The following is a 14,640-nucleotide window of genomic DNA, read 5'->3' as shown; positions in this document are numbered from 1 at the left end:
TGAGAGGGCATTGGCTAATGCCCTTTGAAGTTAATGGGAATCTTTTAATTAGCTATAGTGATGGCTAGATTATATCCAGACTGAAATTTCCTCTACTGCAGACATTCCCTGATTCACTGCATACCACTTAATTTTTTTTTTCCAGTTAATGTCTAGCTTGAGTCATTAAATAGGGCCTAAATAAAAGCCCTTATTTATACTCATCTAAATTCTAAGGAAAATTAGGAAGTTCCTTCAGTGATGTACCTAACTGGAAGATTTAGTTTAGGTTGCAAAGCTGTGCTGTACATGCTTCTATTAGGCACAGAAATTGTTACATTTTTATACACAATCATATTTGCTATTATAAGACTGTAAAAGTAAATATTCCAAATGAAAAAGATACTCTAAATTTAGAGCGTGTTTTTAACAGAATCCAGAATATCAGATTATTAAAGCCTCTTAGCTGTAATTTGAGTCTTCTCTAGAGTATTTAAATTCCGCCCAAGAGTTTGAAAGTAGGTAAAACAAGTAAAATAAAAAATGCGCGCTGGAGTGTTTAGAAAGCAACTATCTCTAAGGTGTTTTTTCATTTAGATTTGGCTATATTAGGATGTTTAGAGGGGAAGAAATTTTACAAGTTTTATTCCTGATAATTCTAAGCCTTATGGCAGGATCTCACGTTGCACTTTGCTACATGGAGAGGCGGGATAAAACTATCGTAATTCACGTTTCCAATTCTGAACTTCTCTGAATTCACTGGAATAATCTCCACAACCTTGGATACCTTTTAAAAATAAACTTACACAGCCTCCTTGGTTTTCTTTATAGGCTACAACACTTCCCAAAGTTTTCCTGGGACAGACCAGACAGGCACACTCCTGGTCTTTGAATGACATGTCCCTGCAGAAAAGGTTTCCACTGGCTTATTTTCATTAAGGGGCTGCTTTGTTGCTCTTTAGTGACTGAAGTAGCTGGAAGAAAAATGAGATCACTGTGTCATCTTCAAGATATTTGATTAAAACAAATTTTGTCAAAGTTTTAAAAATATATGGTGGTTATAGTGGCTTCCTTAGTTGAGAAGAATCTTCCTCCTTTCTGTGTTGCTTGTGTTTGCACAAATTCATGCACTGTTTCAGGAAAAGAGAGAAATGAAAGTTGACATGCTACTTTTCTTCTGCATGATTAACCTAATGGAAAATTTCCCTAGAAAATCTATTCAACTTCTTATCTCATACAAAAAAAATATATACTCCACACCAATCCTTGACACTTTCATATTTTTTGCACTTGGAAAGCGTGATTACAGTTTGACAGCTGATCATACTGAGATGCTCAGAGAACTGTGACATTCAGTCATCATTGTAATGCTAAAAAAAACCAAAGAATTGATCATTTGCAAAGCCTGAGGTAGGAACTAGAGAATTACACTCCCATTTTTCCCCTCCATGTGGCTGATTTGTTGTTCTATCTACAAATTGAGTGCATGCTGGATACAGCTTTGATGCAAGTAACTGTTATCCTAGAGATAATCTGTGAAAATATGGCATTTGATAATCTTACTTTTGGAATAATGATACTACAAAGAGAATGGGGAGTAAAATGTCTGGCAGAGAGCCCTCTACTGGCTTTTGACCCATAATTAAGGACTGCTTAGAAATAGTCAGGAAAGGAGGTGAAGTTGGGGGACGTAACTGACTGGAAAGAAATTAAAGATGTGACTGATGTTTGTCAGCATCTGGAGAGTATATGTTGGAAATACACGTTTGATTATTCACTTCTGCTTATGATAGGGGAGCCCTGCACACCAAAACAACTTTAAAATGAAGGTGGTTTTGCCTGTGGAAATCTGCAGTGTCTTGTAGAATGTTTTCTCCAATGACTTGTAGAAAGCCTACGTCTCTTTGTGCAGCTAACAGTCAGAATATAACCAAGGGAACTGAGACCATGCCATGCTCCTCCTAATAGTAGTATTAATGTAAGTGACAAATAAAAAAAAAAAAAAAAAAAGCACTGATACATTAAGAAGAAAGCAACAGTAAAAGTTAGCATTGTGTACTAAATATACCTAAATTTGTCCAAGTAGGAAAGTAGTTTATTACTATGATGACAACTCTTCTACCTACATATATCTGTCCTTTTCTGATTGCCTCCTGATCATATTCATTCTTATTCTTACTGCTTTCTTTCCTCCTTTTCATAGGCAAAGCTTGGAGATGAAATTCTTGACTACAGGGATTTGGCTGCTCTTCCTAAAAATAAAGCCATCTATAACATTGACCGCCCAGATATGATCTCCTATTCTCCATATATCAGTTACTCTTCAGATGACAGGCATAGTTACGGGGAGGTACTGAAACATGGGTATTTTTTTAATATGAATTTGAGATTTAATGTGCACCATTAAACATTGTTGAACACTAAAATGTGCAGAATTAAAAATGTTTTATGGTTTTAATTAATTGACTCATGTCATCCATTCATTTACAAAGTATTTCAGCCTTCCAGAAAATTTTCATCTCACTTTTTAGTTCATGGAAATTAAAGAATTACATTCTGTGATCATTTTTTAAACAGATGATGTGTAATTAAAATATGCTTTTCTTTGAAGGGAGTAGTTCTACATCACATGGTAGGAAACAAGATCCATTGCTAATCAAAATGCAGGAATCAGCAGCAAAGCCAAACAACTCTCATGATTTATTTATTTTTTTTGAAGTGTACTGTTGCTGTTTTGGTAACAAAACAATGTTCAACTCACATGTCCTCATGTCATGCATGTATTTTGATCTATTCATATGCAGAGCTAATGTTAAGCAATTTGTGTTAATGAAATCTAATTTACGGTAATCTTATTAATCCTAATTCTGGTTGGGTTTTTGTGTGTGTGTGTGTGTGTGTGTGTGTGTGTGAAACATTCGTATATAACTCCTGTCATACAAGTTAGCCTTTCTTCTCTCATTATATCTACTTTTTTTTTTAATTTCTAATTTCTTCTATAATTTGAGATACTTTACTACAAATTTAACCTTTCAGAAACACTGCATATATTTGTAGGATATATACTATCTAGTATGGAAGCTTTTTTCTGTGTATGTAAATGGATTTCTAGAAATGAATACTAGAAATAATAGCCATGCTACATATTTGTAGTTGCTCCAGTCCTGCTATCACCAATGCCTTTTATGTTTACCGCTGAAGTCTCCCACACTATTCTCAGGTAAAGTGCAGCATGTCAGATCTTGCAGACTTGCTTCCAAATCTTCCTTGTACAGTGCTGAACCACAATAGCTCCAATATAATGAGTATGAAAAGAATTAAGGCTATATCTAGTAACAGATTTAAATACTATTAAATGGTTACTGAGTTCAGTAAAGTGAAAGCTGTTGTCTCTCTCTGAATCTATGTAATGTAAACACTTCCTTTCTATGTCTGCATCTGACCTTGGCAGAGTTGCATCTAGACTTGACAGAGGTGCTTGTGCACAGCAACCTTCTGCCCAGCTCCTCTCAAAGCTCAGTCATTATACATGCTGTAAGGCAATTGTTATAAAACCATCTCACCCACCAAAAATCTGTGCTCCTGCTGGAGAGAGTTTCCCCCATCTGCCTCCAGCATCTCCTTGGCCACTTGCTACCATTCCTCTCCTTTTCCAGAATAAGTGCCCATGTGGCTGAGTTGGGGCTGAGGTTTAGTCTGGAGCCCTGGTGTGATCTGACCCCATGCCATCAATTAGAGCCTCTTGTTGGAATCCTGTGGCTAGGAAACTTGGGAACCTCAGCATCAGAATTTTAGGAGTGAGATAGAAGGTAGTTTCAGCTACAGTTCTTAAAAAAAACAACCAATATTTCTTTTTAAAAAAAAAAAAAAAAAAAAAAAAAAGAAATGCAGAAAGAGAGCATTGCTGATGTTGCCTGCTTATAGTGTTAGTAATTAGCCTGCTACACAAAGAGTTCATTGGGACAGTTGAGCTCATTGCCCTCTTCAGAATATGAATTTCTTAACAGGCTATAAAATTGTTTTTTTTTCTCTCAGGACAGGAGAGAAATAGCTTGGTTCAGTTGGGAATGATCACCCACAAAAGACTGCCCACAAATCATCTGCTTGCTGCCACCCTGAGACCCAAATGAGGCTTAGGACTGTATGTTCTCTTCAGCACTGGTTGCTGGCATATAGATAGACTCATACCTTGCTTTAAGTTCGCTTATTATTTACCAGTTATGATTAGGATACGAGACTTAACCTGGACTAACTATTCATGATCAAAGTATGGACATGATTTAAAGCATAAACTGTATTTCATGACGTATTTGCTCTTCCCTCAGTGTTTGCAGCACTGGGACAAAGTATGCTTATGTATATTTGTCTGATGGAGGTATTTATGTCATGAAGACCTCAGATATCTTAAAAAAAAAAAAAAAAATAGTCGCCTCCTTTTAAATGCATCATCTAGTAAAGGATGTTTGGGGCTGCCCTGCTTTGCATCCAGTGCCAGTGTGCACACTTTCCTGATACTCCAAATATTTTACATCCTTGATATTGGCATGGTAAAAAATACATATATCTACTGTTTTTCAACTTTCATTATCCTGGCTATACCTGCAGCTATGGTAGTTTTGGAGATTTATGCTCAAGTAATCAAGCTTAGTGTTTAATTTTGAAAGGAAAATTATCAAATTGCAAGATGTTTAATTGTAAATTAAATATACAGGTATTTTTGTTTCCCTTGAAACCATTAGCTCTGAGCAACAACATACTAATCCAGATTTTGGAGGTGCTTCAGTGTAGATTTAAGTAGGGCTTGTGCCTTATTTAAATGTGAGATTTTTACCATCAGCACTCAGTGGTACAGGTACAGGCCACAGGATTTTGTAGTAATGATGAAAAGAATTTATGTATTGTTCTTTCTTACCTTGTTTAAAAGGAAAGAAAATTACCCTAACTTATTTGACAGGTGTTTTTTCCTATCTATATCATGTGTTATACATGGATATTGATATTTCAGGAGTAGTTCTTCTCACAAGTAACATCATGCATGAATTTGTATCACTAATTTGTTGTGTGTTGCTGTTTGCAGTCACCTCAGTTGCTCTCTCCAACACCTACTGAGGTAATCCCCAATGCGTTTCTTCGCCTGTTCTGACCCATTTTGTGATGCATAAACCTGGTCACACTGATAACCAGCAGCGTCTGAAATGTGTGTCATCTGCAGTGCATGGGATTTTAGAATTTGTTTTTGCCAGTGTTGCTTGTGTTGAATATGTTCTCTGCTTCTGCATTGTCATCTGTATGCATCTATCTCCACTGTCACCCATGTTTCATCTTTCCAAAATAAAGGTTGTGTTTTGGTCACTTCTTCAAGCTCTACTGAATAAATTACATTAAGAAACATGATTTATTTTTACATTTAAAGCTGCCAGCATGAGTTGACTTGAATTAATGCTTGGTATGCTTACTCTTCCTTTTTTATTTATTTTTTGTTACTATTCCACAACTAGTTAAAGTATTTATGCTATTTGTACGCACGTACCTGAACTTCGAGGAATATTTTGGTGTATGTTAATGATGAATGCCAGTAATTGTTTCAGGAAGTATCACCTTTTTAGAAGCTGTGAAAGCATTTCACGTAACTCCCTGTGTGTCAGGTCAATTAAACATCACAGGACTGGTGCATATCTCCATAACTCCAATTTTATTTATTGCAAAATTTTGGTGGTAGTGAAGAGTTGCTATTGAAGATTATAAATCACAAGCTGTCTCTATGAACACTGGTTAAAAAGAGAATTTAACTAGTCAAATGTAGTTTATTTGAAAATTTGCAAATAAATACATGCTTTATTTAATATTGGATTTCATGAGCTTGACTGAGTATTCTTTACAGAGACCAAAAGTACATAAAAGGTAAGGTCTGAAATAATGTGAAATCTTTGTGTTTAGCAAGATTACAATAATTTGTTTAAATTAGCTATCAGTTAGCTCACTATAAGGCATTTAGAATCCAGAAGTGGCACTGGTATGGAGACTGGTGCTGCCATTATTCATGTCATATTGACCATCCCATGTTATCCAGCTTTGCCATGTTTTCTGTCTTCTCTGAACACTCTGTGAAAGGGTCCTCAGGCATCATCATCTACAAACTTGTCACTAGTTTGTTGAAAGGGTTTATTGGCAAAAATTCACTATATCATTCAACTGAGCACTTCATAGGCCATTACATAACACTCACGGTATTTATATGTAATTCCAAGACTTTAAGAGAGTGTGCTGCCAGTTCTTTTTTGAGAGATTAGAATGGATATTAAATGAAGTTGCTTTATATAGAGAGGAACATCTTAAACTCAGCATGGAGGAGTTGGTGTCACAATGCCTATAGAATTCTGCATGCTTGGGAATGCACCACTTGCTTTGTTTTTGTTTTTGTTTTTGTTTTTTTAATTTGTTTTCTGATATGGATATTTAAGCAGTAATGCTATTTACCAGTATGCAAAACTGATTTTCCATTTTTGAAAATGCAGTCAGTCTGGAGTGATGTGGAAGGGAAAAAGTGCACTTCAGCTAGAGCAGAAAATGTGATGAGTGAGATGGGGGAACGTTATACATCTTTGGAGTAAAAAATAATCCCAAAGCAGTCAAATTGGAAGCTACAGGCAGGAAGAATCTAACAATGAATGGATAGATATAATTAAGTTGCCCTGATAGGAATCTGGGAGATAATGATGGGGCGAGCTAGGACCTGCTGTGTGTTTAAATGATGAATGATCCAGTGGGAGTTAAAGATGCCTGAAGATTTCCCAAGCCACCTGCTATGGGATAGCATGTTCTTCGCTTAATCCTACTGGAACAGGAGGGGGTAATATTTTTCAGAACAAGACTTTCCATAAGGGAGCATCTATATGTTACATTGATTTCACTTCACTCCAGCCATTTCTTGCCTGTAATTGGAAAGAAAATTGAATTTGCTTTTGTAGCTAGTTTACAGAAAATTATTTCCTTATCTAATTTATTCAGTAATGTTTTTACTGTTAAGATGACACTATGTGCAAATTGCAGTTTTAATCTAACTATAAGGAGTGAGAGGTTTAGAATGGACGTACATTTTTCGAAGTCAAGGCTTTAATGGAAAATAAGTTGTATGACTTGCATTGCACAGTGCTGCTGAATTAATTCTTAATGCAATTTATATGAGTCGTTATGAGAGGTTAACTAGCTAATAATTACAATGTTTTGCTCTCAGTATTGTCTGCTGGGCAATTTATACAGCAGTCAGGTTAGCTTTTGTTATGTAGTCAAGCTAGTGAATACTGATTTTTGTGATGTCTATAACCCTTACACTGTACTATGCAGCTGTTTGTATAAGGACAAAGTAACCATAATACTGTCATACTAACCTGATCTCGTCTTTCACCTAACAAGGATGTTAATCATTATAGAAGATCAAATTGAGTGGCAAATTATACTGTCCTGAAACAGTAATTCTACAGTATTCTTTACAAATAATGCTGTCATTTTCAGTTCATGTATGCATTGACTTTCCTGCGAGCGTAGCCATTCTGTGAAACCTGGCAGTTCCAGAACTCCTTCAGTCATACTGCAGTTGAGGTGCAAAGCCGCTTTGCTTCATTGGGATTGCATGGAGCATCACAACAGCATCAAGTTCCATCTTTACTGCACAGAAATATCTGAAGTTCTAGCTGATTTGAAAGTGTTTTCTTTCCCCTAATGACGTATTTCTTCTCTTCCTCTCAGGGTGACCAAGATGACAGATCCTTCAAACAGTACAGGACATCAAGCCCTAGCTCTGCTGGCTCACTGGGTTATGGTCGCTACACTCCAACATCCCATTCTCCTCAGCATTATAGTAGGCCAGGTAACTGAGAACCAGCATTATTTATTCTATAGATTTTTCTTCTACTTTGTCTTACTTTTTAGGTAGGACAGAAACTCCAGAAGCAGAGGTTTAGGTAGAGCAGAAGTTCGTTACAATGTACTGTTTATTGTGAGCAGATAGTCTGATGGGTAGGAAGGAAAAAATTATTCACGTATTAGCATCTAGAAAAAGAAAATAAGCACCTGGAAAGCTTGATTTTTATGTATTTGTAAACAGAAGATGGAAGAGATTTAATCCTTGTGCCTGGAAGAACATATGCAATCCACAGCTCTTTCATGGTGCAGTGTGATAGCAGCAAAAGCACACAAAGCCAGGAGAGCACTCAGGGAATTTTGTGCCCCCTCTTGTACTCCAGGATTATGGTCCATCATGGCTCTCCTCACCTCAGTGAGGAGCTGAAGAGCTAAGCAGGGGCTCTAATGACTGTTTTTTCACTTCCAGGTTGCTTCAGTTGTGAAGCTTATAGCAGTGTTTAGTGTAGCTTGGATGTTTTTGTTGCACAGAGAGGAAGGATAACAACCCTTTTGATCTTTGCATGAGTCCCCTGTACAGAGTCCATTCCTATCTGGGCATTTTGAGGAATTTTCTCCTTAGGATAATCAACTGATTTGCTCAAAATTCAGTCTAATTTTTTTACCACTCCATCGTCTGGGCTGACACAGAATATTCAGAAATTTTCTGTTATTTTCTCCTTCAATTTTGTTGGGGCTATATTATAATTATAAACTAGTTTGGAAAATTTTGAATCATTAACTTTCCAGTAGAAATGTAAATTTGTATGGGTATCAGAAGCAGTTTTTACAGAAATTGGTTGCACTGTGTTGCACTGTGCTGTCTTCGGTAAATAGAAATAAGAGTATCAATGATTTATTAGAGACAGGGATGATTAGCCTCTGCTGAAGGACTGGCAGCTGTGTCATGCCTAAGCTTAGCTGCAAACTATTATAGGAAGGAGCAAAGATGAAAGAAATTCCAAATAAAGTGTAAAGCCATATCATTTAGCTGAAATGATACGATTTAGAGGAAATTCACAGTAACTGCTATTTTTAATAGTTGCCATTATACCTCCAAATGTTATCAGAACATTATTACAACAAAGCGAACACAGAAAATTGACTTCTGAGAATGTTTGTCAAAGTACTTAACCACATGTCTAACTTTCAGAGCGGAGATAACTTCAGGATGTTTCTTCAAGTGCTTAAATTAGCCATGTGCTTGAGTGTTCTGGTACATTGTGGACTAAATCCTACCAGTGTACACCAATGGCATTGAGAACTGGACTCACTTGTAAAAGGGTTCTCATCTAAGGAAAAGGCTCTCCCCATTTCATTTCATTAGATCCATTATGAGCATATATCATTCCCTCTTGCAGCTTTGAAATATGCAGAATTTGCCTCAGAACAGCAATGCTCTTTGTGGTGCCTTTTCTGGAATATTTTCTGATGCATTACCTTATATTAGCATTTTGTGCAATAACTGCTGAAATCCTGTGTCCATTGGCCAACACACAGTATGGCCACTGTGATGTCTTTTGACACAACAAGAAAAACATTGTATATTAAACAAAAACTAAACGTTTTCTAAGCATCAGGAAGAAAATGTTCCTGAAAAAGAAGAATGGCATTGTAATTTGTGGCTTTCAGTAAGTGAACTAAATAGTTTATTTTCACTTACTCTCTGTTGCCCCCAGCTGGTACTCAGAGTCTTGGTACCAGTAGCTGCATCTCCCTGCCCCAACACCCAAGCCCTACATCTACATTCAGACATCATTACATCCCTTTCTTCAAAGGTAAGGTCCAGGAATGCAAAACCGTGCTGTGATACTGTAGACTTATTCAGATGTGTTTCACTTTTCTGTCTGTGCAAGCATGGCTTCCACTTGGATAAAATTTGTCTTAATTTTGTGCAAGTGCTTTTTGATGTACTGTGTAAGTTTCAAGAATTGAGTGAGTCTGAATTTATTATTACGGGTTTTTTTGGCTTTGTTTTCAGTGAGTGTTAAGTGTATTTTGAAGGGGTAGAGGGAAGGAATTAGATTTTGTAATGAAAATGAGGGAGGGAAATAATTTTAAATCTTGTTTACTCTAAAAAGTTTATTTTAAATCTTGTTTACTCTATAGTGTTTACCTTTACCTGATTTTAGAGACGCCAAATAAATTGGATCCAGTGTTGGATCATCAGTTATCTAACCTTATAATTTTCATTTAGGGATTATCTTTATCATTTTCAGCATTACCAGAAATCTTGCCATATAAAGTTTGTTAAATCAATATAGCTGCACTGATGAGCAAATAGTCTGTGCCACATACTGTGAAGCAGAGTAACTGAGCCTAGTCTCCTAGTCTTTTTTTTTTTTTTTCCCAGTAGATAGTAGACAGATTAACTGTTAATGGCTTCCATGTTGCAAACAAGAGGCAGTTCTGAGGATTACCAAGAAGCTTTCAGGCAAAGGCTACTAATTTTTTTAATTTTTTTAATTTTTTTTAGTTAGCTATGTAAGTAGAGGAAATAAAAGTCATTAAGTATCATCTCTCCAGGAACAATACAACTGGGGAGGAGACATGAATGGCAGACATTTTCAGTGCCTGAAAATGCCTGATTCCTTTGTACCATTTGATTTAATAGAACAAAACTATTCTTTTTGTCGTGGTAATCATTATAGAAAAGGAAGTGACCCTCTTCAGGAACCAGATCTAAAATATAAACTCAAATGAATTGCAGATGCTCATTGCCTTTGGAGAAAATGATTAGGCTCGAATGTATCCAGAAACAGTTCTGTTCAAAGTCAGCTGAATTTCACCACTGCGAATAGCAACAGAATCAGGGTTAGGTTGCTCCAACTGAGATCTCCAGGAGAAAATTCTGAAGAGAAAAGCTGATGAGATTAATCCTGTTGTTAACATTTCAAAGTCTACCTGTGAAATGTCTTCCCGCACCCCCCAAACCCTCGCTCACACCCACATTTTTTGGAAGGCTGACTCACATACCCTGTTATTCCGAGTCACAGCCTGAACAATTTTTTTTTTTTTTTTTTTTTTTTTTTTTTTGCTGTGTTCCTTAAATTTGGGCAGTATTATCCAACCTGATGTACTGAGTAAGAAAACCTCTTCTGTGTGCTGTGTTGCCTGATTTCACTGAACTGAGAGCTGTTATTCAGAAGCCCACTTGCAGTTGCTTAGCAGCATTCTTGCTAAAATGAGTTTCTTTTCAGTGCTACCTGCTGTTGCTCGGAGCAGCAGCAATTATTTATTGTTGCTGTTTGGAGGAAGAAATCCTCAAGTGCCAGCTGCTTCTCCCCATGCACTTATTAACAGTGATCAAAATTTTGATATTTTCTCATTCTGCAACACTTTTTTTTATCAAGGAGCTAAAATATTTTGCAAGCAGTAACCTGTAATGCTTCACAGAACTCTTATCACATAGGCAGATATGTTTATAATCCTTATTTATAGGTAATTGGTAATTCAGAGCCCTGCAGATGTATGCATTAACCACTGCTTTACACTGAGTTAATGTCTCATCCCAAAAAGTGTCATAGAATCATATCATAGAATCATAGAATGGCCTGAGTTGAAAAGGACCATAATGATCATGTAGTTTCAATGCCCTGCTATGTGCAGGGTTGCCAACCAGTAGACCAGTGTCATAAGATTCTCTTCAAGTTCAATTCCTCTTCAAGTTCTCTGAATTCTTTTCACTAAGCTAAAGAGTCTTTTTTCCTTATCTTGGTAAGTTTTTCAAAGATTGATGTAATTTTTTTTTCTTTTCAAAGCGGTTGATGTGAGAAGAGCAGAGTCATAGGAACCGTTTCTTTGCTTTTAGACTAAGGTGAATGTCGCCACTCCTGTTTTTAAAAAATGAAATCGCACTCAAAAAAAACCAAAAAACAACTCTTATTAAATCCAAAAATACTGCACTGGTTTATAATGCTATAACAAATCTTTGTAAAACTAGCTTTCCACAATAATGATAAAATATTTATTTAAACGTCGGGTAGAAATTTTGCTACTCTAACGAAAAAAATCCTGGAATCCTTCTTTTGATTTCACTGAGTTTGTATCATATTCTTCCTGAGAAAGGGCACAGTTCATCATTTTTCAGCATAAGTAATATAACTATAACTATGTTTCTGTTTTTAGTTCCGTGCGTTTCCCATGAAACAACATAATAGGATATTACTAGCTATTCTTTATCATGCAGATAAAATACTTAGTTGTGCCCTTTTAGGGTCTTTTGTCTTCAGAATGTCTTTAACAGCTTTCTATCAAGAGAATCATGATATATGATCTCCAAAATACCTGCATGTGGTGTAATTCTTCCTCTTGAGGTGTTGGAACCAGAGACTGTAAAGTCTGTGCTAAGTGAAAAAATGTTTGCTTAAGCCATGGTGGAAACCATTGTAACCGTCGTGCCTTTCTAGTGTAGAAACACAGCTTCCATTTATTTGGCTTTGAAGTCCTCAGGAGAGTTAGTCACTGGACTTCAAAAAACTTTGTCTCACTTAATGTTCCATTTGCAAACAGATAGTGAAGGATCCAGTTTCAGGAGTAATCTCTGACATCTTTATTAGGCCAGTGCTCCTTACTGTTCAAATCCAAGACAGGGAATGTAGACAGCTCTTACTGCAATTTCTTATCAAATTTCCTATCCTTTCAGATAAAGAAAAGCCAACAGGGAAGGAGATATAAACAGTGTTACACTTTTCCTCCCAGTCCCTTGAGAAGTATGGAAAGGGAGCATGGTTTAAGCTCTGGTCAGTTGGCTGTACACACACAAGGTTCAAAGAGCAGGCTATCCTGTCAGTAGCCAAAATACACAAGAAGGACTTTGTGGTTGATGCTGAAGTTCAAAGTAAACTTTTCCAGATTCTTTCCAAATTAAACAAAATTCAGGGAAGAGTTTGTGGTTCTGGGTTTTTGCCCTGCACTGACCAGGAGATCGGATCACATCCTGCAGCTGTTTGTGGCAGAAGACAAAACCAACAGTCTGAAACATTGCTCTCTTCAGTCGTTTCATTTTATCAGAGACCTTATTTGAGGTTCTTCAGTGTATACCAGGAGACCCTTGAAAGAAACAGATTCTTGGTGGAGCCTTATTTTAGAGACTTACTATAGGCTAGATGATTATGTGGCTATCTGGAGTTTCTACATGTGCAAATTCTACTTACTTTTGAATGCAAAAAGTGAACCACAGCTACTCTCTGTGTTTCTCCAAGTCAGTGACAAAAATCTAACTATAATTTAAATGTGCATCAGCTTGTAGAAGTGGATTGTTAGAACAACCTTTTCCCTCATTTCAGCCATAATTCTTCCATTTTGAGCAAGTGATAGCTCTGCAAACTATTCCAGACAGGTGATGTTTGCAAGTTTGCAGACTTGTCATCTGGTTTGCATTTGCTTCCTGTTTTCTTGCAAGTTTATTCATCCTAATTAATGTTTCCTCCTGAGACCCTGAATGTGCTACTGATATTCTATCCCTGAAGAACAATTGTATGGGAGTGCAATACTAGCACCTTGTGATTGTTGCTCAAGGAGGTGGTTGTACATGCAGATCATATGTGAATATGTTTTTAAAATTATGCTAATTTTTAAGTAAATGAGGAATAAATACACTGTGAAAGTCACTTGAAAACTTTCTTTTTCTTTTTAAATTAAAAAAAAATAGTAACATAACTGTGGGATGAATGACATTATAAGATTTTTAAGGTTATTGGAGTTGTCAGGAACTTTACTTAAATAAAAACTACTATTCTTTGTATTCAAACTTGGAGTGAAGTGGAGACTATTTCTGCTTAGTAGGGATGGCCAAGCATATGAGCAGCAAGCGGCAAAGAAGGAATTAATAAATGTGGAGTGAAAATCTGTCAACACTGCTTTCCTTCCAAGAGTAAATCAGGAGTCAAGAAACTGAATAACCATCTGGTTCCTTGTGTGAGGACAACCTGACTGCAGAATGGTGGTGCTTACCAGACTTTTAGTAATTCCATAATTCTTCCCTTACTTTTTGGAAGGACCATAGGCCATCATCTTTCACATTTGCAATTTCAATTTCTCGGCTGCTCTGATATATTTTTTTCCAATCACATATTGCTGTTCCTGTGTATGCAGTGCTAATGGCTGAGTGGCTTTTGATTTTAATTTTCTTACCGACTGTAAAAACACCTGACACAAAATTTAGAGCTGATCCGTTAGTGTACTGTCATGATCTCACCTGGCCTGCTTCTCCCACTGAACTCAGTGGCTCTTCACTATTGATTTCAGTGGAATATGTCCAGGCTGTTCTTGGTGACAGATCATTGACCACACATCCACTGCTTGTCAATAGAGACCTAGCAAGGGTTCAGCAAACACCCACTTCATGGGCATAAGCATAACCTAGATTGCTATGGTAATCCAGTAGTTCTATGGTGTGAAACTTCCCCTTCCTGAAGGCAGAACTCTGTTACAAATCTAGCTCTCTGAGCTGCTGCGCTTCCTTTCCCCCAAGAAAACTTGCTATAATTTTACCATTAGTGTCCATTAAATTTGTGCTCCATCTACACTAAAACAATAACAGCAAATTAACAATTGTTTCATGTTAAAATAAATGTCATGTTTGGCTTCCAGTCGCTTAACAGTGCTGTAAATTAACTGGATTTTACAAGTCCCAAAAAAGTAGAGCTTTACTTTTTTGTTTGCTGAGCAGCACTATAATGCCATAGAGTGTACTTTGGGGAAATAAACTAAGAGGAAATGAATGGCACCTAGGGAACATTTGACAAAACAAGTGAAAAA

The 14,640-nt window shown here is 36.6% G+C and overlaps 1 protein-coding gene across 1 annotated transcript in view; it reads left to right on the top strand.

Annotated features, from left to right (window-relative positions):
• The window catches only part of ABLIM2 (actin binding LIM protein family member 2), a gene marked incomplete at both ends in the record, with an annotated part of 138,176 nt that overhangs the window by 91,067 nt on the left and 32,469 nt on the right, over window positions 1-14,640 (top strand). The window contains 4 exons of the mRNA XM_079534967.1: window positions 2,183-2,329; window positions 5,057-5,089; window positions 7,726-7,846; window positions 9,558-9,656. Of these exons, the coding sequence (XP_079391093.1) occupies window positions 2,183-2,329; window positions 5,057-5,089; window positions 7,726-7,846; window positions 9,558-9,656 (400 nt within the window). The remainder of the gene's footprint in view (window positions 1-2,182; window positions 2,330-5,056; window positions 5,090-7,725; window positions 7,847-9,557; window positions 9,657-14,640) is intronic.

The sequence above is a fragment of the Tetrao urogallus genome, assembly GCF_951394365.1.
Source record: "Tetrao urogallus genome assembly, chromosome: 4".
Taxonomy (NCBI): domain Eukaryota; kingdom Metazoa; phylum Chordata; class Aves; order Galliformes; family Phasianidae; genus Tetrao; species Tetrao urogallus.
The sequence above is the reverse complement of the archived record's forward strand: the minus strand, read 5'-3'. Positions and strand labels throughout refer to the sequence as shown.